The sequence below is a fragment of the Danio rerio genome, chromosome 1 (genome assembly GCF_049306965.1).
Source record: "Danio rerio strain Tuebingen ecotype United States chromosome 1, GRCz12tu, whole genome shotgun sequence".
NCBI classification, from domain to species: Eukaryota; Metazoa; Chordata; class Actinopteri; order Cypriniformes; family Danionidae; genus Danio; species Danio rerio.
The window spans coordinates 61,598,052-61,624,518 of NC_133176.1; the positions used below are offsets into that span (position 1 = coordinate 61,598,052).

Consider the following 26,467-nt stretch of genomic DNA (forward strand, 5'->3'; position numbering starts at 1 on the left):
CCTGTTTGTTTGTTTCTGTTTATAAAAGTATTGATGATCATTCATGAGTAAAAAAAGCTTCTTTTAAAATAACTTAAAGAAAGTTGGAAATTCTAGCAAGATGGGTCATCATCTCAATATTATGGTTTGTTTCATTTTTAAAAAGAAAAAAAGGAGAGAAAGAGTACTACTGAGAAAAAAGCCTGGTAAGCACTGTCGCCTCACAGCAAGAAGGTGGCTGGTTCGAGTCCCAGCTGGGTCAGTTGGCGTTTTTTGTGTGGAGTTTGCATGTTCTCCCGGTGTTGGCGTGGGTTTCCTTATGGTGCTCCGGTTTCCCCCACAGTCCAAACACGTGCGCTATAGGGGGGTTTCCACAAAAAACTCCCTCTGAGAAAGTGAAGGAAATGCAAAAAGTGTCTCCACTCTCCCCAACACTGAATGAGTTCTTGCATTGAATATGTAATTTTAAGCATTATTTCTCCATGTTAAGTTAAATAGGCTTGCAAATATGATAGAGTATACTGTTATGCCGTTAAACAACATTAAAGAAGAACATAAAATTTGGACTATGTCTCTCGGTTGGCCTGGGAACGCCTCGGGATCCCCCCGGAGATAGGGAAGTCTGGGGTTCTCTCCTAAAACTGCTGCCCCCGCGACCCGGCCCCGGAAAAGCGGCAGAAGATGAATGAATGAATGAATGAATGTATGAATGAAATTTGGCCAAATAATGTTTTATAGACTCACTGTACATAAATGGTTTACTGATATATATTCTGACTGATTACACAGAAAAAAATAAAATCACAAGTGAATTTGAGTTGATGAATATTAAAGAAGTAAAACAGAGTAACATGAATAGATATTGACCCTGGTAGGATGTTAAAACAACATTGCAGAAAAACAACATATAGATCAAGAAGTGTACATTTTGAGTGAATAGTCAGGAAAGATGTATGAAATCATTTCTTCTGCATTTCCTTTTCCTCCCAGTGATTTTTTTTTTAACTAGAGACCTGATAGTGAGCCCTGCAGTGCTGTTGAACCTGTGATGATACTCAGTGCCTTTAGAGGGAGCAGGTTAGATTCTCATGTCCGGTTTAAAAAGAAAGAAGACACACCTCAAACAGGACAGTGTAAGCAAGATAATGAAACGATGCCATTCTGTTTGTACTTCAAACCTTAATGGAGCAGTAAACCTGTCAGACACACATTCTGTGGTAAGTGCAAACAGTTTATTCTTTATTTAATCACGTCATGTACAAATGAGCTGATTTTTAAAATGCATTTATTTATTCCTCTGATTCTTTTCTTTTGATTCTAAATGCGAGTCATTTATTTAGTTAATCCTTAGAGTAAACCAAATAAACTGAGGGAAGTGTTGATGTACACTCTTTATTTTCAATATGCTTTAAATTAAAAGTGAAGTCAAGCTATGAGCAGCTGAATAAAAATAAATGGTAAAATATTCAAAACTGTCAAAATAATCTTTGCTACTGCTGTTGATAATGCTAAATGTGTAGATTTATGTAATAATCTTCTACAACAACACATATTCATTTATTTAGTCTCCGAGTCAAGTTATGATTTAAAACCTCAGTCATGAAACCTTCATGTTTTAATACCAGACATATCATTATTGAAGTATTATTCAGTGACACGTTTATGATGGCCGGTTGTCTTTCAACTTTTATTTTGAGCTTCAAGTTGCTTTAAACACTGATTTTAATCTTTGCCAGATGTGATTATCCAGCCTGATCTCAAGTATTTTACGTTTTGCCAGTTTAGTGGCTAATTCGTATGAATTCGTACGATTTCAGTCATACGAAATGATACGATTTTAAAAAGGAGGCGTGGCACCAAACCCCAACCATCATTGGGGGATGAGCAAATCGTACTAAATTGTACGAATTAGATCGTACGAATTTATACAAATTAGCCACTAAATGAAAAAGTTACGAACTGCCATGAGATTGTGTTGGATTATCGTCTCTCTGGGGTCCTATGGAGGTGATAGTGTGGGGTGGAAAAGGATGGGATTTGACTGATATTGAAGAGTGGGAGCCTATGACCTTGTGTAGTCAGTGTATAGGGCAGATCGGTACTGATATTTACCATAAACATCAGTGTTTGTATCTGAACTATGAACTGTTTTCCCAATACTTCTGTTTTGATTGTTGGTCGCTAATAAATAATACTGGCTAAAAGACTGAATCTCTTTCTTGATCAAACTCAGATTTGTCTGTAATGAATCAAAGGGTTAATAAGCATAGGCAAATGACCCTTATTCAATGCCTGATCTTTTACTCATTAATAGTACAGCTTTACTCTGAATGCATACACTAGCCTTCATTACATATGCCAAACTGTGGGTCATAATCCAAATCAGCTGATTTGTTACATCCCTAACTATGACCAATATTTATGTCATCATGTCAAATTGGCTTGAATGTAGATATTTGAGAAAATGTGTTGTCTGTTTATTCTAGTTTTGAACCAGCAACTTTCGACTTCAGGTAGAAGAGAACAATTGGAGTCAAAGCAATGGATAATATGTTACAGAGAATTAAAAATCAGCACAAAACCAGCCTGAAAAATAAGTATGAGAGATTATTTGAAGGAATCGAAGTAAAAGAGACTGGAACCCACCTGAACCGGATCTACACCCAGCTGTACATCCTAGAGGGAGAGAGTGAAGGAGTGAATGAAGAACATGAGGTTTTACAGATGGAGAAAACAGCCAGAACAAAACACTCCCAACACACTCCAATCTACTGCAATGACATCTTTAAAGAGGAGAAAGAGCAAATCAAGACTGTTCTTACTAAAGGCATCGCTGGAATCGGAAAAACCGTCTCTGTGCAGAAGTTCATTCTGGACTGGGCCGAGGGAAAAGCCAATCAGGATGTAGATTTCATGTTTGTGCTTCCATTTCGAGAGCTGAACTTGATCAGAGATCATCAGTACAGTCTTCACAGACTTCTGCTGGACTTTCATCCTGAACTTGAAGATCTGGAGCCCAAGATTTATGAGGAGTGTAAAGTTGTGTTCATCTTTGATGGTCTGGATGAAAGCAGAATCACACTGATGTTTTCAGACGCTCAGAAAGTTTGTGATGTGACTGAGACTTCATCAGTGGCTGTGTTGATGTCAAAGCTGATGAAAGGAGAGCTGCTTCCCTCTGCTCTCATCTGGATCACCTCCAGACCAGCAGCAGCCAATCAGATCCCCTCCAAATACATCAAGCGTCTGACAGAAATTCAGGGATTCACTGAGCCTCAGAAGGAGGAATATTTCAGGAAGAGAATCAGTGAGCAGCATCAAGCCAGCAGAATCATCTCACACATCAGAAGAGCAAGAAGCCTCCACATCATGTGCCACATACCCGTCTTCTGCTGGATCTCATCCACTGTGCTTCAGAAGCTCCTGGAAGAAGATCTGAGTGCAGAAATCCCTCAAACTCTGACTGAAATGTACATCCACTTCCTGCTGATTCAGATCAACATGAGGAATCAGAAGTATGAAGAGAGAGATCCAGAGAATCTCCTGCAGTCCAACAGAGAAGTGATTGTCAAACTTGCTGAAGTGGCTTTCAGACAGCTGATGAAGGGCAATGTGATGTTCTATGAGGAGGACCTGATTGAGAGCGGCATAGACGTCTCTGACGCCTCAGTGTATTCTGGGATTTGCACTGAGATCTTAAAGGAGGAATCTGTGATTCAGCAGAGGAAAGTCTACAGCTTCATCCATCTGAGCTTCCAGGAGTTCCTCGCTGCTTTCCATGTATTTTACCACCACATAACCTGCTCCACAGAGGCAAGTTTAGATTCACTGCATGATTTGCAGAAAAGAATTATAAATAAATCCACTGAGAGTGAGAATGGGCGTCTGGATCTGTTCCTGCGGTTCCTGCTGGGCGTCTCACTGGAGTCCAATCAGAGACTCTTCCAGGATCTACTGACACACACAGAGAAGAGATCAGAGAGCATCAGGAGAAGCACACAGTACATTAAAGAGAAGATCAGAGATGGACATGGACTCTCCACTGAAAGATCCATCAATCTGTTCCTCTGTCTGCTGGAAGTGAAAGATCAGACTCTGTCCAGAGAGATTCAGGAGTTTGTGAAATCAGACAAACAGTCAGAGAAGAAACTCTCTCCTGCTCACTGCTCAACAATCGCCTACATGCTTCAGATGTCAGAGGAGGTGCTGGATGAGCTGAAGCTCCAGAAATACAACACATCAGATGAGGGCAGAAGAAGACTGATACCAGCCGTCAGCAACTGCACAAGAGCTCTGTGAGGGTTTATTTGTGCTACTCTGTTGTTTCTTGCATATATTTACCTTGTATTAAATTCCCTTGTGCTTCTCTTCTTTCAGTCTTGCTGGCTGTAATCTCTCTGCTCAGGATTGTGAAATTGTGTCGTCAGTTCTTCAATCCTCAAACTGTGTCCTGAGAGAGCTGGACCTGAGTAACAATGACCTGCAGGATTCAGGAGTGAAGCTGCTCTCTGATGGACTGAAGAGTCCAAACTGTCAGCTGGAGATACTGAGGTGAGACTTTCATGTTTAGTAATTATTATTTAAAGTTATGGATTCTATACTATATTATAATTTGCACTCTGGTCTGTGTCTGCAGGTTGTCTGGCTGTATGGTGACAGAGGAAGGCTGTGGTTTTCTATCTTCAGCTCTGAGTTCAAACCCCTCACACCTGAGAGAGCTGAATCTGAGCTACAATCACCCAGGACAATCAGGAGTCCAGCTGCTCCAACACACACTGGAGGATCCACACTACACACTGCAGAAACTCAAGTATGTGGAATATTTATGACTCATTTGTCTGTACATAATGGGTCACATAAGAAGGGTGTTTTTGCATATATAAATTGTAGCGCAAGACTAGTTGCCAACGGAAGCTAGATAGGGTCAAGGATACTAGTTAGATAGTAGTTAAATAGTACTAGATAGATACTAGTTGGATACTAGTTCTACTTTATCTAAAATTTCAGCGTAATATTTATTTATTCATTTACTTATGTTTTTGTCTCTGTATAGTTTGGACCATGGAGGACATTTTAGGATCACACCAGGCCTAAGAAAATGCAAGTTCTCTCTCTCTCTCTCACACACACACTCACACACCTATGTATATTAAATGATGCTATAGATGATGTGATCTGTGCTCTTGTCTTCAGATGCCTGTGTTCTCACTCTGGATCCAAACACAGCACACACTCATCTTGTTCTGTCTGAAAAGAACAGACAGGCCAGAAATGTAACAGATCCTCAGCCGTATCCTGATCATCCAGACAGATTTAAGAACAATGAGCAGGTTCTGTGTAGAGAGACTCTGACTGGACGCTGTTACTGGGAGGTGAAATGGAGCGGCTCTGGTCATATTGGGGTGGCTTATAAAGCAATCGACAGGAAAAGTGGGCTTGACTCTTGGTTTGGACTCAATGAAAACTCTTGGAGTCTGTACAGCTGTGATACGATTTACACAGTCTGGCACAATAATAAGAGCGCTGATATTATTGCTCCTTCAGCTTGTACTAATAGAGTAGGAGTGTATGTGGATGTGCCATCTGGCTCTCTGTCTTTTTACAGTGTCACTGACACACACACACTCACACTCATACACACATTCAACACCACATTCACTGAAGAGCTCTATACAGGATTTGGGATTTATCCTGAAGCTTCAGTGTCTCTGTGTCAGATTTAACAAACACTTCAAAGCAATTCAGAGACATACAACATATAAAAAAAGGTCAATATTTCACCTGTTATTAACATTCTGATATGCACGCAAGGTCCAAAAACACCTTCATTGTCTTATAACATGCTTTTATTGTTATCTAATTATACAGATGACTCTCAGTTGATTTGTTCAGCGATTCATTTCTTTCAAACCTCTTTTTCCCATGATGCTAATCTGTGGTGATTGGTTCATTGACTCAGTCTGTTGTGATTGGTCGACTGCGTTCAGCGCAAGTCAGATATGAAATGCCCACCACAGTTTATCAGCAGGCATATGTGTGAGGCCAATGCAGGAAATCATTAAAGCAATGCTGTTAAACACCAGCATATTGCTCTATTCTTAACATAACCCCAAGTAATGACAATAACATTCATTCAATATTGATCTATACTGCTGCAAATGTTGAACTATTTTGAAAATTGCGCAGCTGAGGTGTGTTCTTGGCAAGGATCAAACCGTTGAAATGAAAGTTAAATCGGTGATTTCTGTGTCTGGTGTTTAAGAACAGTTGATGAAGGACAAAGACAAACGGCAAAGGATCTCGAGCACAGAACCGGGTTTAAACTAGCGGCTACACACTTTGTATGTTTCATGTGGTTTTAGATGTGATATGTGAATAGCCCCTTAAAGAGTTAACTAGAGAGATATAATAACAAAGAGGCAACTGTTAAATTCACATTTACAGGTTGTGATCCAGACGATGAAACGGGTCAATGTAAACTGTGTACTGACAGTGCCATACATTGGTAGTTTTTGGTGCTGATTCTTTTTTTTATAAAAAAGCTTGCTTTATACTGTTGAAGTCATCAATAAAATGACAGGAACACAGCAAAAGGTTGGTTATAATGCAATCCAGGCTTCTGAAAACCTTTATATACATTTCTTGAGAGCACCAAATACGTCCCAGGAGCTAAGTTTTTTTTATTTTTATTTTTTACAGTTTTTTATTTATTTAATTTTTTTTTTTTGCAGTTTTTAAAATTGTTTTATTTTCATACACACGCTACTGTGTATAAATCCAACCAATAGTGTTTTAAAAAGCACCGATTGACAGACTTACCTAAACTCAACCAACAGCTTTATAAAGCAATCCAGAAAAATAAAAGCCCTTGCCTGATTTTTACCACGTTTTTTTAGATTTTACCACAGTCTCACCATGTTATTTACTTGTTTATTTGACCTCCTTTCTGGAACCGTTTTTTGCCAGACTCAAACCTCATTTTTGTGGTCAACTCCTCTCTGCATCTCAAGTCCACCGACAAACACATCGAGCTAACTGGACAAACTGGTAACAGCGGGAAAGCCATCCACACCGAGGTAAGCAGTCAGCTGGTAAATGCGAAAAGGAATGGCATCATACCACCCCATAGCGTTCGTTTTTAAAACAAAATTCAGCCATACGTATTTCGGGCTACATAATTCTCGATCTCCAAAAACGTATATAGGGTTACGTTTTGAGAATGAGCCTATGCTGCTATAAAGAGATATTGTTGTGAAAATGAACTTTATTTAATTTTTATTTTCCTCACAGCCTCATCTTTAGGTATCTCAGTAATCACTCATTTTCACGTCATGATCAGTTCTATCCCCCAGCAATCTGCTATAGTATTTGAGAGTAAGAGGCTTTGAGTTTTCCCAAGTCTGCGCATGTAACTCTTGTTCAGGTGTCACAATGAAATGGCTAAAGAGACAAGATCTTGATAAATCATTCAAATGACTTGGTCTAATCTTTAATTAAGAACTTGAGTACTTGTATACACGTTGTACTATCAGGTTTAACCCTCAGCAGGATGTTTTCACACGGCATGGAAGCATAACAAGGGCTCTTTAAATGAAGTTTCACAAACTAATTTCTAGAGGAGCACGTGGTATGATTGACTGCAGCCGGCCACTCATCTACACTCATTGGCTAGCCAATCAGATTGATCCAAACTCACTATAAGTAACCTAACTAAGATCTACTCCCTTATCTTAGATTCCGAAGAAACCCGCCATCCACCCCTTCTCCTCCTTTCCTCTTTTGCCGAGGGGAGCTCTCGAGAACACCTGACCTCGTACTCCCCTCACATGCTTTATGGATGTGGCGGGAGCCCTGGGCTCAACTATCTCCGAGCTCAGGGCTCTCTCCCGGGACAGCATGCCAAACCTGCTAACTTGCTAACAAGTTGTCAAACAGTATCTAAGTGTGAACTCTTGAATAGGCATCATTTAAATATAATGTGCTTGCATGTGAATTGCTGATGTTAGATTTTCAGGGCAGGGCTGACATTTAATGCATCAGCAAGTTTTCCAAACAATGAAAGGCAACTTGAACAAGAGCAAATAAATGATGACTCTGGTTTCTGTCTTAACTCATGTTTGCAATGTTATTTTAATAACCTGTTTAGTGGTTAATTTGCTCTTGTATTTGAGTGTATTTCGAGTGTTTCAGGCTTGTTTGTGTCTATTTCAAAAGCCAGAATAAAAGAAGATAAGTGAAAACCTGTTACCTGTGTTTGCCCAATCTTGTGTCTACAAAGCAACTAAATCAACAATGCCTGTATGGACATTTCAGAGCAGGAACAAAAAGCAAAAGAGAGGATTTGCATTACAGGATATAGCGTGTATTGTTATAGGATGCACTGTGTATGTTTTGCTAAAGAGATTTGTCTGTAATTTAGTTTTAAACTGAGAGAATGTGTCCCAGCTTCAAAAATAGTGGGAAATGCTAAATTTGTTGCACATTTCCGGTCTGTCGCATTCATATGAATATAATTCTATGGATGAAGAAGTGCAGTGTGACTGCGGCTTTAATCTAAACGTCTGTTTAGTTCAAATGTTTATTACTTACATTATCTCTCAGCCATTGTGTGAATGTTCAATGCAGTCTCAGATGACAGTCTTGATTAAACACGATACTCAACAGTCTACTGATGTTTGCTGCCTCATTACAAACATACGCATTATAAATTGATGAAACATTGATCAATTAACAAGAGATATAAATGATAAAGTTTAAACATAACTTACTACTCTTAGGGGTGGCACTGGATAAATATATAATACATATGTCCTGCGTTTCATTTTCTGCCAGCAACGCTCAGAAAACAATTGGGTTTGGCTGGCTTTGTCTCCGTCTGTTTCCTAGAGTCCCACATATAGCGGCAGCTACACTGCAAAAAATGCTTTTCTTACTTAGATTTTTTTCTCTTGTTTGTAGTCCAAATATCTAAAAATTCCTAAATCAAGAAGAGTTTTCTAGACAAGCAAAACATATTGTCTTGTTTTGAGAAATAATATGCCAATATTAAGTGAGTTTTTCCTTAAAACAAGCAAAATAATCTGCCAATGGGGTAAGCAAAATAATCTTACGTCAAAAGAAAAAACAAGATTATTTTGCTCATGTATTCTGGCTGACGGAAAACGTGACCTAAAGTACATGCAAATGTTGAAGACATGCTGGCGAATAGCCCCATAACAACAGTCTTGTGTTCTGATTGGCCTGTTTTTCACTGCCCAAGTAGCAAATAATTCTGGCCCAGATTTGGCATGAAGCTGGCAAATCAGGCATTCATCCGGCATTGGCATACAGCATGTGGGCCAAACATAAGGTAGTATTTGGTCCAGTTGTTCAAAACTGATATGTGGGCCACCAAAGTTTTCCCTATCTTGACCCACATTTAAAATGCTTTTAAATTATTTTTTGAGTAAAGAACAAAATTTTAGGTCACTTTGGGAAAAAAACACACCCATAAAGCACCATGCTCCCTGGGTTTATCAATTTCATTGCAGTTGGGACACAACAAAATATCTGGCCCAATTATGGGTTATTATCTTGGCTGAGTCTTGGCCCAGATATGGTCCATGTTTGGCCATTGTCTGGAAGCCAGGCTTGGTCCAGTCATGTACCATAATTCACTGCAACAAGTGGGCAAAGCAAAAGCTGATTGTGTGGGCCAGAGCTGGGCCAGAAATATTTTGCTATGTACGTGGCGTTTTTACTCATGGAATTTACATGGGAATGAGGTAACAATGGTGTTTGAGGCCATTTAATGATTTTGTAATATTCAACAAGGCACATTTTAAACTTATTTAGTATTGCAATTATTTTATAAAGCAAAATCTGGTCACCCTATATTTTGATAGTCCATTTAGTTACATTGCATCTACATGCCGCCTAATTCTCATTACATTATAAGTAGACTGTTAGGGTTGGGGTTTGGGTTAGTGTAAGTTGACATGTACTTGCGACGTTTCTTATAGTCAGTTAAATGTCTGTTGAAGGAGCAGAATCAGCAGATATTAAGCAGACAGTCTACTAATACTCAAATGGACCATCAAAATACATTTTTACCCAAAATCTCCATCTATATTTAATATACCTTCTTTAGACCCCTAAATGACCAGCATATCCCCTGAGATACAAATATTTAGATACAGATTATAAAAAAAAGTTCAAAATTATTTATTAATTTGCATAAACGTAATACGTTAACACTTTACAACTTAAAAAAGACACGTTAACTCATTGTAAATATGTTAAATACATCAACTTGTACCTGGATTTGAGTAGTTTCGATTTCAGTGCAGCCTGTTGACTAAACAGAATACATCAACAATGTCACCAAGTTTAAGCATTCACAACAAATAACTTCAAATCGATACCAAGAAATAAGACTCAGTTTCTCAGCCTTACTGGACAGCCTCTAAAAATATACATGGCAGCAAACTTATCTGCGTAAGCCATTTTCACTTTTCAGATAAACATGGTATAGTATGGTTCAGACTGCCTAGCATCCTATGCCTTTACAGGCTGTTTGGATTAAAACTGTGTTGTTTGCATAGAAAACAATGTGACAGAATAAAATCAAACAGTACAGACTGGCTTGGGCAGTTTGTCTTTGACAGATCACTATATATTACAAACACAGACAGCCTCTAGTGGCTAATATAGGACATAAGAAGTTGGTGTCATTTTTTCTTGATTTAAAGTAGGTGGATAGTTCCAGAAAGGAGCACTTGGACTATAAAACACCAGTAAGTATGAGGCTAATTCAGATTTTTTCACTTTCCTATTGACAGGTGTATTTCTTCTTTAAATAATTAAAAGTTGTTTGTGGCGCTGTTACCATTTAGCACAGTTTAATGAGCTGGGTCAATTCAAGGCAGGGTTAAATGCTCAACTGTAATTAATGTAATATCTAATGATCTAACTTATTCATGTATATTTAAAATTTTTACTTTAGCTAATCTACTATATTTAGATATTGTTTGAGTTGTTTGATTACAAGATTTATTGGATATAAAAAAGCATTGGTAAGTTTGAGGCTGTTTTTTTCTTATTGAGAAGTGCAACTTTTCTTTAAATAATGCATCAATTAAAATTTGTTTATGGCACTGTTACTATTTAGCACAATATGTTGAGTGAGCAGGGTAATTTCTAGGCAGTGTTTAATGCCCCAAAGATGCTTAATGCATTATTAATGATCTAACAAATCTGTAATTTTCAACAAATCTTTATGTCTTTTTTGTAGCCATTTGCATCAGCAAGTTTCTGTTAGAAAAGTGTTTCATTCTGCTGTTCCTGTTTTATTTTATTTTACAATCAGAAATGGAGCAATAAAACACTTTTATTTGCTAAAAACTGGATGTTTTGTGTTGATGATACATTGTTGCTCTGTTTCTGACAGATTCTATAAATCCAGTCCAGTCATGTCTATAAACATGAGTAGCAGATTTGGAAATCAGGACGTCTTGCCTCGAGAGATTTTATCTGGTTCCTTGAGTTTCGTTTTACGGTATATATCTGTCTGTTTGTCTGTCTGTCTGTCTGTCTGTCTGTCTGTCTGTCTGACTATCTATCTATCTATCTATCTATCTATCTATCTATCTATCTATCTATCTATCTATCTATCTATCTATCTATCTATCTATCTATCTGACTGTATGATTTGTCTGTCTATCCAGTAAAAAAAAATCAATTGATGCATAAATACATTTATAGACTTTCAGTTGTTAAATGTTAAACAGATAAATATAGTGCGGGTCAACCTTTTTCTGAACCACTGTGACCTAAAACCTAAAGAAGCTTGTTTGTTTTGTTTTTAAATTAATTTAGTGCGAATCGATTCACATCTGCTAGAATAGTTTTTAAGTACATACAAATTCAAGGAACAGGAACATCACACACACAAAAAAAAAACAATCATCACAGGAGGGTGAGATTAACAAAGGGAGGGGCCAGGAGAGGCAGCAGGGTGGAGAAGATGAAGGCTTAGGCTAAGGGTGCACTGAGGGGTTTATTGGAAAAGTTAGGTGTATTGTTGAGTCGGCAGGGCTTGAGGTCTGAAGGGAACCAGCGGGACTGGAGGTCTGAGGGGAAATTGCAGGGCTGGAGGTCTGAATGGAAATGGCAAAGCTGGAGGTCTGAGGGGAACTAGCAGGACTGTAGGTCTGGAGGGAAATAGCAGGCCTGTAGGTCTGAGGGGAACCAACAAGGCTGTAGGTCTGAGGGGAAATGGAAGGGCTGTAGGTCTGAGGGTAGCTGGCAGGGCAAGAGGTCTGAAAGAAAGCAGCAGGGATGGAGGTCTGATGGGAAATTGCAGGGCTGGAGCTCTGAAGAGAAATGGCAGGGCTGAAGGTCTGAGGGAAACCAGCAGGGCTTGTAGGTCTGAGTGGAACCGACAGGGCAGTAGGTCTGAAGGGAACCGGCAGGGCAGTAGGTCTGAGGACAAATGGCAAAGCTGCAGGTCTGAGGGGAACCAGCAGGGCTGTATGTCTGAGGGAAAATAGCAGGGCTGTAGGTCTAAGGGGAAATGGCAGGGCTGGAGGTCTGAGGGGAAATGGCAGGGCTGGAGGTATAAGGGGAACCGGCGGCGCTTCAGGTCTGAGGGGACCCGGCAGGGCTGTATGTCTGAGGGAAAATAGCAGGGCTGGAGGTCTTAGGGGAAATGGCAGGGCTGGAGGTCTGAGGGGAAATGGCAGGGCTGGAGGTATTAGGGGAACCAGCGGCGCTTCAGGTCTGAGGGGACCCGGCAGGGCTGTATGTCTGAGGGAAAATGGCAGGGCTGGAGGTCTTAGGGGAAATGGCAGGGCTGGAGGTCTTAGGGGAAATGGCAGGGCTGGAGGTCTGAGGGGAAATGTCAGGGCTGTAGGTCTGAGGGAAAATGGCAGGGCTGGAGGTCTTAGGGGAAATGGCAGGGCTGGAGGTCTGAGGGGAAATGGCAGGGCTGGAGGTATAAGGGGAACCGGCGGCACTTCAGGTCTGAGGGGACCCGGCAGGGCTGTATGTCTGAGGGAAAATGGCAGGGCTGGAGGTCTTAGGGGAAATGGCAGGGCTGGAGGTCTGAGGGGAAATGTCAGGGCTGTAGGTCTGAGGGAAAATGGCAGGGCTGGAGGTCTGAGGGAAAATGGCAGGGCTGGAGGTCTGAGGGTAAATGTCAGGGCTGTAGGTCTGAGGGAAAATGGCAGGGCTGTAAGTCTGAGGGTGTGGGTGTAAGTCTGAGGGTGTGGGTGTGAGAAGAAATGTGTTTGACAATCCTCACATGACTTTTGGCACAAAATGATGAGCCACAATCCTTTTTCACATGCAAAGACTGAAGCCCTCACCTATCACCAGTTCACCTGTTTATTATGGACTGCTTCAAAAGTTTGCTTTTTGGAGTGTATAGCAAGCATCAGAATATTTTTAACGTGTTTAACAACAGTCAGTTTACAGTGTTCAACAACAGTCGGTGCTGTACATACACATCCAAGGAACAAAAACACAATCATGGGGATGATGAAAGGACCCAACAAAGAACTGAATGTTCTGAATGTTATCTTCCATCATTCTCAAGTTAATTTGTTTTAACATACATTGTTTAACATTTTTGTTGTTTCCTTTGTTGTTGTAGTGCCTTTAATGAGCTATATTCAAGCAGGCCAAAAAGGTAATGTGCACAAACACACCTAGAGCTTCATAGAACGTTAAAAATAATTTACCAAAAATATCAAAGAACATTAGAACAAATTGTCCAACTCTGGTGTCTTTCTTTCAGGTATATATCGATCGCTTTTGTGATTGCAATGGTTTTATTTCTGACACTGACTCAGAGATCTACTGTGACACACACTCGACGCTCTTTACCCTCTGTGAAACTCAATACACCCATTATGACACCCATTGTAAACTGCAATGAAAAAGCAGCAGTGGCAGCAGATGCAGAAATTTGCTCAAAAATTGGAAGGTAGGATTTTAAAGAGCCTCTACATTCATGTTTCCACATGTATCCTATGGTCTTCATTATGTGAGCAGTGATAATTCTGCAACCTTTGACTATGCATTTTGAGGTTAATTATTTTCAAAGATTTTAGAACTATTAGGTTCCTAGTGATGTGTAATAAGCCACCAGGAAGGTATTAGGAGAAATAAGCCTTGGGTAACTGGCCGTATGACTAATTTTCGTAATTTAGTTCTTATAACCAAAGGTGGGTAGTAATATAGCCATTATACACTCCTGGAGAACATACAGTTTGAACATGTTTGAACTATACTGGTTAAAAAAACACACCTTGAAAAATACATTCTTTATTAGAAACCCAGTTATTTACTGCATACTTTATTCTTGCAAGCAGGAAAAATGTATTTGCATAAGCTAAGTATAATTAGTTATGCAGTACTGAAGATGTTTATTAGGCTGCTGCCAGTTTAGCTTTACTCATACTCAGACTGCATCATAAAGGCTGTATCCAGATACTAATGGATCACTCTTCTGTCTTTGCAGGGACATTCTGGGACGCAATGGTTCAGCAGTGGATGCTGCTATCGCTGCTCTGCTGTGTGTGAGTGTGATTAACCCACAGAGTATGGGCATCGGTGGAGGAAGCGTGTTCACCATATACAATGCAATAAACGGTAGTTTTCAGTTGACTCTTTGTTTTAAAGAAAAGACATTAATACTGCACAAAACTAAGAAGCTGTTTCTCTAAAGCACCCATAAAAAAGGGACAGAGATGCGTTGATACAGCCTTCCACCAGCTAATTTTGGTAACTATAGGCTGCGCTTCCCCACTCAACTGATTTTAAATCTGCCCCGAAAACATGTTCAACTTGGACAAGGAGATTTAAGTTCAGGCGTTAATGAGCAACTAATTCAGATGCAAGCAACACCTTGACCAAGTGAATGTGAACATCATCCAGCATTTCTCTGTATGATTTCTAATCATGAATTGTGTTTCTGGGTTAAGGATAGGACTGAAATAGTAGCATGTACACCATTGCAACCAGTAGTGATGGAAGAAATTAAGCTTTTCAAAGATTCAAATCAATTAATCTAATTGCTCAAAAAATATTCACCACATGAAAGAGACACCTGCTGGTCAAAATTATGTTGTTGCAACAAAAACATTCATTAAAATTGGGTTTTACAAACACATTGGAAACAATTAAATGCATAACCTGTTAAATACACTCAGCATATTATCTATTGTCATTAAATGTTAAGAGTTCAAGGCTTATATTTTGAAAATAACTTGATATAAACATGTTTCCAGTGCATGTTGGGCTCTGGGAGGGCTACCCCTTGTCACCAATTCTGTTCATATTTTTTATGAATAGAATTTTAAAGTGCAGCCTTGGGCTGGAGGGGGTCCGCTTAGGGAAGTTTGACATGGCTGGGATGAGAAGCAGCACCTCCAAGTCTGAGGCGGAAAAAGGTGGTTCGGAGGCGGATCGGTACATCTGCAGCAGTAATGTGGTTAATGTAACGGTCCGTTGTGGTAAAGAAGGAGCTGAGCCGAAAGGGAAAGCTCTCGATTTATCGGTTAATCTACGTTCCTACTCTCACCTGTGGTCATGAGAAAGGACAAGATCTTGGATACAAGTGGTTGAATTGAGTTTCCTTCGAAGGGTGGCAGGGCGCACCCTTATTGATAGGATGAGGAGCTCTGACACCCGGGAGGAGCTCAGAGTAGAGCCTCTGCTCCTCCTCATCGAAAGTCAGCTGAGCTGGCTCGGACATCTGTTTCGAATACCTCCTGGACGCCTATCTAGGGAAATATTCCAGGCATGTTCCACCTGGAGTAGGCCTCAGGGAGGACCCAGGACACGCTGGAGGGACTAAGTTTCTCGGCTGGCTTGGGAACACCTCATTAACCCCCAAAGGAGCTGGAGGAAGTGTTTGGGGAGAGGGGAGTCAGGAGTTCTCTCCTAAGACTGCTGCCCCCATGACCCGTCCCCGGATAAGCAGACGAAAATGAGATGAGAGATGAGAACTACTATTTTTCTTTTCATTTATATAATTTTAACATGAAATCATAACAATGTCTACAAATCAGTTAAACTGATCTGAGGTCATGTTAAAAGTTGTACACCATGTCACCACTGGGAGATGATCTGAGTAAACAAATATTTGTAAAGATTTTAGTTTTATGAAACAGTTCTACAAAAGCAGACATCCCAGTTACCAACCTATTGATGTTACAGGTAGGTTATGCCTTGGCTAGATTAGACTTTGCAGCTTTGACAGAAATACTGATCCAGGACATAAAAAGGTGCTGATCCAGTAACCACAACAACCTAGTTGATCTGTGGACTATGACCAGCATCTCATTGTGGTTAATGAAAACTTAAAGTTTGATGTCTTCACCCACAGGAACCGTGGAGATAATTAATGCTCGAGAGACTGCCCCAATGAGTGCTACAGCAAACATGTTTGACAAGGAGCCCCAAAAAGAGAATCCAGGTATCATCCACCATACATAATTATACCTTTACAACACAGATTTAATAAGCACATTACCTGTTAATGATAATTAGGCCCACACAGAATCTATGTGTGCAGAAATGCGCCTTTTTTGTCCATCTAGTTTACTGTAAATATATGTATTTATTTTTATATTAATTGCGGTAATATTATGGACTAACATGCATATGTTTATGAATGATTAAAAATACAGTTTGTAAAGTATTTGTTTCTGTCTTTTAGTAGACATATGAGTTTATGATTTGGTTACCAAACGAATTGATCTAATTGGAATTGGGTTGTAAACCTTAATTAAATAAAAGTTTAAAAGTTATTTTTTTGTTTCACTTTTTAGGTTTTTAGTTATTATACTTTCAAAATTCATTCTGGATAAATCCACAGTTTTAAAAAAAAAAAATCTGCGCAGAAATAACAAAAAAATGTTTGGAGGTTCTGTATGGTTCTAATGATAATCCAAAATAAACAACAAACTGAATATTTCTTCCAGTGTAGGATCATAAATGACTTGATTTTCTCCTTGTTTTTGTCCTGATTGTCAGGATTATTAATAGCTGTACCAGGAGAACTGCGTGGTTATAAAATGGCTCATGATAGGTATGGGAAACTCCCATGGAAAGATCTGTTTGAGCCCAGTATAAAGCTGGCATCGGAGGGATTTAACATTAGCAAAGGCCTGGCCTATGCCATCAATATGGAAGAAAGGAAAATTCGGAAAAATATAGCATTGCGGTGAGAATATTTATGTACCACATAAACCAAGCCAAGCTCGTCCCGAGGACGTTTCTGGAGACCGCAATTTACGAAGCCGGAGGTACATATGGCATTTAAGCGAACGCTATGGGGCGGTGTGATACCGCTCCTCTTCTTCGCGCTCTCCCGCTGACAGCTCACCTCCGTGTGAAAGGCTTTCCTGCCGCAACCAGTTTGTCCGGTTAGCTCGTCATATAAGTCAGCGAAGGGGAGACCGGGAAAGGAGCTGACCACGACGACCAGAAATCAGCTAAGACAAAAACAGAGTACAAAAAATAAAGTGAACAAATTCATAACAGGGTGAGAATGTGATCAAATTGAAAATGTGGTCAAATCAGACAAGGGCTTTTCTTTTTCTAGATGGCTTATGTAAATCGTTGCTTGGGTTTAGGGAAGCAAGCGGGCTGGCGTGCAGGTCAATCGGTAAAACCGGTTGGTTTTAGAGAAGAAGGAGGAGGAGGGTGGGTCAGCCGATTGGCCGGTCACCCAGTCAATCATTCAGTCATTTAGTCAGTTGGACCAATGGTCACTCGACAGCGGCCTCCGGCGGCTTTACGTTTGGGCACGAGTTGCGTGGATTCACGAAAACAAAAACTGCACGATTACTTACCTCCCGGGATGTATTTTGTGGTCTCCATAACGTCTGCGGGACTAAGTTTTTGCCACAAATCAACATAATTCCTAATACTGTCATAATGCAAATTGTATCTGTAATAATTATAACATCATCTTAATTGTGCTCTTGTCTTTCTCTTCAGTGAAGTGTTTTGCGACTCAGACAATAAGCCCTTGAAGGAAAGCAATTTTACCAGATTTCCCAAGCTAGCTAAAACCTACCGGACAATAGCAGAAGAAGGACCAGATGCATTTTACGATGGGTCCCTGACTCAGAGTATACTGGATGAAATCACAGTTGCTGGTTATTTCATACCTTAAACTTTTTCCCATATTTGAGTTTCTACTGAACTCATTTGTTTCAGCCAGGGGTCACCAATCCCAGTTCATTAGGGCCGGTGTGCCCTGCAGGGTTTAGCTCCAACTTGCCTCAACACACCTGCCAGGATGTTTCAAGTGTACCTAGTAAGACTTTGATTAGCTTGTTCAGGTGTGTTGGATTAGGGTTAGAGCTAAAATCAGCAGGACATCGGCCCTCCGGGAACAAGTTTGGTGACCATTGGTTTAAGCTAACAACTTGTTTCTGACAACACAGGAGGAAACATCACACGTGAAGACCTTAAGCGTTATAAGCCAGATCTGCAAAAGTATGCATTGAACTTTACAGTGGGGAAATACATATTTTTTGCTCCTACTGCTCCATTCGGTGGACCTGTGCTCGCTCTGATCATGAAAATACTCCTGGGCAACGGTACAGCAGGTAGTAGCAAATCACATTTACTTCATTGCATTTTGTAAAAGTTACTTTGCTTTAGAAACAACATCTAATTTAGATAAGTTGCTAGTTAGGTTTGAAACCAGTTACATGATGTCTTGTTAGAGAGTTCAACAATGTTTGAAATATGGTAGTAACCTGTTTATTGTCACAACAACTGAGCAATTTTCACAAATTTTTCAAGAGTTCACACTTAGCTGATGATTGATTATAAAGCTTGTTTGCAAGCTGCAAACGATTGATTATAAAGCACACTGTCCCGAGAGAGAGCCTTGAGTTTCTTGAGCCCAGGGCTCTCTCCTGTTTGCAGGGTTAGAGGGGAGTTTGAGCTCAGGTAGCTCTTAAGAACTTAAGAAATAAATTGCTATATAGAGATAAACTGCTGGTTAAGAGCTCATCTATAGTGCTAATTTAGATTGACTTATTCATTTATGATGCATGTTCTTGATTATGACTAATGTTTTATGGAATTAGATTGGCTGGATCCTTTGCAGTCAAATTACTCCATGCTGTTGGAATGTTATAGATCAGAGGACAGACGAGAGGTCTAAGACAGTAATGGCCACTGTGTTCATGTCTTAAAATGGATTAAATCATTCTAGTCACATGAGTCTCTGGGCCTACTTACACTATGCTATCCGAACTGTGCCCAGGCCCGTTTCCCGGATCGTTTGAGAAGTGTGAGTGCGCTGAATCGGGCTCAGGCAAGGTTCACTTGGCCGGCCCTGGCCTGGTTGGAAGAGGTGGGCCTGAGTGCGGTTCACTTGGGCTTTGGCGCAGTACATTTGTAGTGTGAGTGCAAAACGCGCCAAAGCCCGAAACTGAAAGCGAGACGTGACTTTTAAGTGACTGTTTCATATGGATGTATTAATCATTCTTGCTGTTCAGTGAACGCAAACTGCCGTCGTTTATTAAAGATGCAACCCCCTCACTGCACGACAGCTGCACACCTTCAGCAGACCTCCTCGTTCCTGCAGCACGAGGGCTTTATGATTGCTTATGAGCGCCAAAAGTGGTGAATCTGTTCGGCGAAATATTTGACTGCGTGTCACTGCATATAACGACTGAAGCGATATAACTAGAGAAATCTCCACTGTGCTGCTGAGTGAGAGCGCTTCTCACTGAACAGCGCAGCAGCGATGACAGAAGCATGCCGAGGCCCGATTGTGGTGTGAGTGCCGGCCGTCGGGGGAGACGGGAGAGGGGACAATCGTGCTTTGGCCTGGTTCGAGGCAACTGTACCTAGTGTGAGTACGGCCTTAGCTTTTGTTTAGTCTTTGTTGGGGAGTCGTTATTTTCACAAGGTTTCCCTTAAAGCATGCTATGTATAGCGAGTGAAATGGTAAGGGGTGAGATTTCAGATTCCTTGTGATAGCTTGGAGTGTGGATACTGGCCTTTGAGACTTCAAACGGAGTTTGTGGACTGTGATCTTCTTGGAGATTTGGGTTAAAGACATGGCGGATGCATTGAGTGAGGGTGTTTGATAGAAGTGTGAACTTACACTGCCCTCACGGTTTGGTAAGCCTGGAGTGATGGGATTGGGGTCTGCGATGTCAGAGGAAGTATAGCCCAAAGGGTTTTGAGTAGAATCCCTTCACTACCCACTAACAGTTTGTGTTCCTAGAAAGGATACAATGGTGACTGTCAGCGCTGGCTTGAGAGAGCAAATTTCTCCCTCTTAGCAGCCTCTAAAGTTTGTATTTAGGGACTTGAATCGGAATTCAATCTGTTGTTTGGCTAGCTGTGCTTGAAGCCCAGGAGAAAAATCTGCAAAGGCTTCTTTAAGATTATCTCTCTCCTCCTGTAAAATTGGTGCCGTCATCTGATGTATATTCAAAGAGGGTTCTATGACTGGCAGTGAATGGGCCTGTACAGACTGACTTTGTTGACTTATTCTGTTGTTGTGAAACGTTGCAGACAATTTTCTACATAAAAGGACATGTCTCACATCATTCTTAATGTTAACTGTTGTCCAAGACTTGCCTTGAAGAGCATACATACACTGCACAACAGGTGGGACAAGCAGTTCCAAAAGGAAGAACTTGCCACACAATCACTCTGGGTGGTTCTTTTACCTTGAGATTTCAGCTGTGATAATGCAGCATTTGGCGAGGCAGTGGCGCAGTAGGTAGTGCTGTTGCCTTACAGCAAGAAGGTTGCTGGGTCGCTGGTTCGAGCCACTGCTTAGTTGGCATTTCTGTGTGGAGTTTGCATGTTCTCCCTGCGTTTGTGTGGATTTCCTCCGGGTGCTCCGGTTTCCCCCACAGTCCAAACACATGCGGTACAGGTGAATTGTGTAGGCTAAATTGTCAGTAGTATATGAGTGTGTGTGTGGATATTTCCCAGAGAAGGGCATCTGCTGCGTAAAAACTTGCTGGATAAGTTGGCGGTTCATTCCGCTGTGGCGACCCCGGATTAATAAAGGGACTAAGCCGACAAGAAAATGAATGAATGAATAATGCAGCATCGGTTTGTCTTCTGGGAGCAACCGGATCTGTTGGAACATTCCTTATATATTGCCATTGACTGAAAGGAGTAGGTAGTAACAATCATTTGTAACTTAATTTTGTATTTTAAATGTAAAATGTGAGTAACTTTCTTCACAGTTTCATTTTAAATGGGTATTAAACAAATTACAGTTAAATCTGAAAAGTATTTTAAACCAACAAAGCGATTACTTTTAAAGGGACCATAGAATGCACTGATTGGGTATGTTTAAATTGTCTGATATCAACATAATAGGGATGTGTCTTAGGTAAGTGCTAAACATTTAACTAAAATCCAACATTGCATGAATAATAAAACATTAAGTTATTAGTTAATTTAGTTAATGATGAAACATCTGATTTCAGATTCTTCAGGTTTCAACCTCTCAAACAAAAGTGTGTCCACACCAGAGAATATGACTTTGACCTATCATCGCATCATAGAGGCTTTCCGCTTTGCTAATGCTCAGAAGGCAAAACTGGCAGACCCACTTCACGAAAAAAACGTCACTGAGGTCAGTTTAACCATACTGATGGATTTCTTTGTGGTGGGGAGTTATTATGAGATTTAAAGACATTTAGTGTGACTCACAGTGTTTTCACAGTGTATTTAGGAAATGGCCTGGCAAATGGTACAGTCCTCTGCCAATCATGTTCCTTGTTTTTCTCTGATTATGTGATATTATTATTATTATTATTATTATTATTATTATTATTATTATTATTATTATTATTAATATTATTTACTTATAATGCTTCCTAACACACAATTAACCAAGGGTGAAAGGTGCCACATAAGTCTGAAAGATTGACCAGATCTCTCAGAGCCATATCTGATGTGATTTACTCTAATGCTCCTGTTCTGATTTTCTCTGTTTCAATGTTCCTATATTTACATATTTTGCTATTTTTATTTCACAGTTTGTTAAATACATGACCTCAGACAGCTTTGCGGACAACATCAGGAGTAAGATTAAAGATGACATCAAACAAACCAGCTATAATGAGCAGGGCATTAAAATTGTACCTGACGACCACGGTACATCTCATCTATCTGTCATCGCTAAAGATGGCAGTGCAGTGGCGGTGACCAGCAGCATTAATAACTTGTAAGTTATCTAAAACACCCAGTTTAAGCTATTTAGTTAGACCAACAAAGCTCGCTAGAGAGTGTTTAGCATCCCGCTCAGTTTCAAGACAAATCTGAACATGTGAAATACTGTAGGTAACTGTCTTTAGAAATTTTTGTTATTCAATTCAGCTTTATTTGTACAGCACTTTCACAACGTAGATTGTGTCAAAGCAGCTTCACATAAAAGATCATCGTAAATTGAAACAGTGTAGAGCAAATCCATCCAACCATATCTTGTTGCCGAATTAGTTGTGTAGATGGCAGATGAATCAAAACAAGACATGATTGTTGGCTTTGCTCCAGAGGATCTTTGCACACTGAAGTCTGAAATTTTGGTTTGCATTTTTTTTCATGTATTTAAATCAAAAAGAAATCGTCACACATGCAAACCTTGCACACGATGCGTATTACTTAATCGGTTGTAAAAGAAACCACAAAACAACACAAAATAAAGTCTTAGAGTAGTGAAGATTATTTTATTTTGTTGGAAAGAGATCTACCTCCTTATCAAAGAGCTGCGGGATAGACCTGACACATTCAACATTTACTTCAGGGTGTTCATACTTTGCTAGTGATACTGAAAGACATATTAAAAAGAACACCCCTAATTACCGTGAACCAATTGGTCCTGAACAGAGACTGATAGTTTATCTGAGGTATGGAGACAAAGTCAGACACACAAACAGACACGCCTTTTGGATTTTACCTTTTGCTTGATTGGCTTTAGAAGTTATTCCAGTAAACAGGTAAAATTTTCAAGTAGAGTTTATGATGACACCATGGTGGTGGGTTTTTCATGATGCATTGTTCCTTGACTCTTTTTAATTGTGCATGTGTGCATGTGTGTTCTCCCAGTTTCGGTTCAGGTGTGATGTCATGCTTAAGAGGTATTATATTTAATGATCAGATGTCGGATTACACTAGTCCTGAAATGAAAAATGGACCTAATGCAATCAAACCAGGTGAAGAAAAAATACATTTGAGGAGTTTAAATGATTGCAATATTAAAACTGCCGGTATAAATGAATATTTTGGCATATTTTTACCAGGTAAAAGGCCACTTTCATCAATGTGTCCCACAATAATACTGGACAAAGACAGCAGAAAAGTGAGAATGGTAGCTGGAGGTGCAGGAGGGACCAACATCACCACATCTGTTGCTCAGGTGAGACAAATATATCAACAGATTACAACTATTTAAGCATTACTCAACTTTACACCACATGCCTACATCACCACATAATGGAAATCAAATCAGTATAGTCATATTTGATTCATTATATTTGTGTGATTTTTAAAATATATTTATCTTTTATCTATTTCTGTCTTTACAGGTTATCCTGGACCACCTGTACTTTGACTATAACCTGCAGAAGGCTGTTGCAGAACCCAGAGTTCAGGTCCCACCCAATGTGACAAATGTGGAGGAGGGATTTGATTCGGTAGGATCTCCACACTTCATGACAACATTTTATTATGCAAATTAGATTCACTATATCAAAAAAGTGATGATGATGTTACTAAATTTGTCTATGTTGTATTTATGAACGCAGACAGTAATGGGTTGGCTGTCGAGGAAGTATCATAATATTTCTCAGTATACTTCATTAACAATGGTCCAGGTGGTTGAAAAGGAAGGGAGCCAAGTCTGTGCTGTATCTGACACCAGGGATGCTGTATACTACAGGCCGAGCAGTGCTTCTGTGAAAGGGCTGTCCAGTGACAGCTACATAATCATTTGTTTGGGTGTTTTGTGGATGCTATTAAACGGGGCTTAAAATTAACATTTACCATGCACAAATGCGCCATGGCAAGGTGGTAAGATACAACATGATTTTTGTATTATTACTAATTCTGACATTATATAAATCACATATTACCTAATACACTGAAAAAAAATATTCAAAGATGATTCCTTGAATTTACTCAATTTTTTTACGTTAAGTTCTAAACAATTTATTTGTGTTGAATTTAAACAAACAAATTAAGTTGAACATTATTAAACTAAATTTGTTTGTTTAAATTCAACACAAATAAATTGTTTGCAGCAGTTCTGCATGCAACACTTTTTTCAGTGTACTTTAATTTGAACTAATAATGATTTTGAATCATTTTAATTGATATTTCTTGATCATGAATGATTATCCAAATGCTATCAGCGTAATTAATACTAATAGTGGTAAATAGTATAATTAACATTTTATTTTAAATTGATAAGTTACATTAAGGATTAATAATGAAAGGTCAGGGTTCGGATAGTCACCCTGCATTCAGATGATGATGGTGATGGTGATTATGATCATGATGCACTAGTCACGCTAGAGGAAGATGTTTGTTTACCCATAAACACTGAGATACAGACACCTTGTCTGACCAAGAAGTGAAACTGAAGACAGTCAGGAGATATAAAACAAACACTCTCCAACAGTGCATGTAAAACCTGTATGTTTATGCCAGTTCAACCATTCACTTCACTTTACAAAACACACAAGACCAAAGTGCACCTTCACCAGGTCAGTAGAAACAAGGTGAAAGAAGGAAGTGTAAATATTTCAACTCTTTGTTTAATCTATCTCTCGTTTTATGGTAAGATATTTGTGATGTACCACCTGGACTTTTAACATCTGCTTATTAAATGTCTTTATTCTCTTTTACTCAATTGCAATTTATTATGTTGATCTTTGTTAGCTTATATATTGAAAGCAAACTAAAAGACTTCTGTAACATACTGCATTCAGTTTTCATAATTTTATTCTTCTTTAAATGTATGCTATGATGAGTGCAGCGTAGTGACTTCATAATATGCCCCATTATACATCAGTCCCACTGAGGAGCTCCAGAAGGAGAACAGAAGTGAATCCTCATCTTGCTTGGATAAAAGCATGCTAAATAATTAGAGGGAATGTAAATGAGAAGTGAAGGATGAAAGAGAATCAGGATATTTGCATTGCTGTTTTGTTTTATTTTTATTTTTAATTAATTGGATATTTTGATATCATTGTTTTAATATTACCCTGTGCAGGGACTGCAGGTGGAAATTAGCAATCCTGCTACAACCTGGCACAATGCATCTTTCCTCCTTGAGGTTAATGCAATTTTTTGTGTATTGTCCTTGTTAAATAAATAAGTTCCTTCATTCATTCATTCATTCATTCATTCATATATTCATTAATTTGTTCATTTTTGTGTAGCAATCATTTAAAGCAGTGTTTCTCAACCACATTTTTGGAGAAGCACCAGCACTGCATGCGTTGGATGTCTCCTTTGCCTGTCACACTCATTACAGGTCTTTCTGTTTCTACTAATGATGATGATCTCAATCAGGTGTGTTTAGTTAAGGAGACACGGAAAATGTGCAGAGCTGGTGCTCTTCCAGGAACGTGGTTGAGAAACACTAAAGGGTCTTAACTAAATTTGTATGTTGTTTTCATATTTTATGATTAAAGTCTTCATTTTTTCCTCAAATTTGAGCTAAGTAACCTCAGAGGCTTCCACACTACAGACTAATGCACTCTATTCATATGATCCTTTCTCAATACTCAAGGACAATAAGTTATGAAACAAAGCATTAAAACAACAGACACATTATATATGTACAACATATGCAAGCACATTTGCAGTGAGATTGTGAGTGTGAGACTCGACCAATAGGAATTTAATACAATCAGGAGAGAAAAACAAATAAATTTGTTTTAACCTTTTAGGGAACTAAATCTAGTTACAACATCAGTCCAGTGTCTAACCCAGTAAAATGGGACGTATGGTGACGTCTTAGTAGATTGGGTGAATGCATGCCATATCGAACACTATTACAGTGTTTTGTTGACCATTGTTGACCATGTTCCCATTACTAAATCAATAAAAATTGCCTAATCTTTTTGTTAAAAGGATAATTTTGTTTTTTACAATACAAAGCCAAAGTAAATAATGCAACATCACCTCATTAAGATTCTGTACACACTTTATACACTGAGCGATGCATAAATATCACTGAGCATTTTGTTTAGCAAAATCACTCACATTTGTCAACGTTAAATACAATAACAATAAAACGATGACGATAATAATAATAATATTATTAATAATAATAATAATAATAATAATAATAATAATAAATTAAAGATAATCTGTTTTCATGGCACACAAAATAAAAATAAAAATTTAATGTTGAGGCAAATGATCTGTATTTATTTAATTTGTAGTTATTTTTAAAACAAGAAATGTTATATTTAAAAAATCTTATAAA

General features: G+C 39.2%; 2 protein-coding genes across 2 annotated transcripts; both read left to right on the forward strand.

Annotated features, from left to right (window-relative positions):
- Nucleotides 1-1,139: 1,139 nt before the first annotated feature.
- Nucleotides 1,140-6,588, forward strand: si:dkey-222h21.3. The gene is made up of 6 exons (XM_001335188.10): nt 1,140-1,196; nt 2,466-4,274; nt 4,357-4,530; nt 4,616-4,789; nt 5,033-5,079; nt 5,173-6,588. The coding sequence occupies exons 2-6, from the start codon at nt 2,521-2,523 to the stop codon at nt 5,700-5,702; spliced, it is 2,679 nt and encodes an 892-aa protein (XP_001335224.8). The 5' UTR covers nt 1,140-1,196; nt 2,466-2,520; the 3' UTR covers nt 5,703-6,588.
- Nucleotides 6,589-10,718: 4,130 nt separating this feature from the next.
- Nucleotides 10,719-25,362, forward strand: ggt1l2.1 (gamma-glutamyltransferase 1 like 2.1). The gene is made up of 15 exons (XM_073908291.1): nt 10,719-10,754; nt 11,408-11,515; nt 13,613-13,648; nt 13,757-13,945; nt 14,483-14,613; nt 16,352-16,441; nt 17,002-17,191; nt 17,971-18,131; nt 18,423-18,587; nt 21,456-21,604; nt 22,011-22,198; nt 23,077-23,183; nt 23,271-23,386; nt 23,556-23,663; nt 23,775-25,362. Exons 2-15 carry the CDS (start codon nt 11,430-11,432, stop codon nt 23,997-23,999), a joined length of 1,941 nt encoding a protein of 646 aa, XP_073764392.1. The 5' UTR covers nt 10,719-10,754; nt 11,408-11,429; the 3' UTR covers nt 24,000-25,362.
- The last annotated feature ends 1,105 nt before the right edge of the window (nt 25,363-26,467 follow it).

Bases quoted from the DNA above. Each gene is read 5' to 3' on its own strand.
- si:dkey-222h21.3 (XM_001335188.10), top strand. From the start codon at position 2,521: ATGGATAATATGTTACAGAGAATTAAAAATCAGCACAAAACCAGCCTG. The intron at 4,790-5,032 runs GTATGTGGAATA...GTCTCTGTATAG, and splicing joins TACACACTGCAGAAACTCAA to TTTGGACCATGGAGGACATT. The intron at 5,080-5,172 runs GCAAGTTCTCTC...TCTTGTCTTCAG, and splicing joins CACACCAGGCCTAAGAAAAT to ATGCCTGTGTTCTCACTCTG.
- ggt1l2.1 (XM_073908291.1), top strand. From the start codon at position 11,430: ATGTCTATAAACATGAGTAGCAGATTTGGAAATCAGGACGTCTTGCCT. The intron at 13,946-14,482 runs GTAGGATTTTAA...CTGTCTTTGCAG, and splicing joins ATTTGCTCAAAAATTGGAAG to GGACATTCTGGGACGCAATG. The intron at 21,605-22,010 runs GTCAGTTTAACC...TTTATTTCACAG, and splicing joins ACGAAAAAAACGTCACTGAG to TTTGTTAAATACATGACCTC.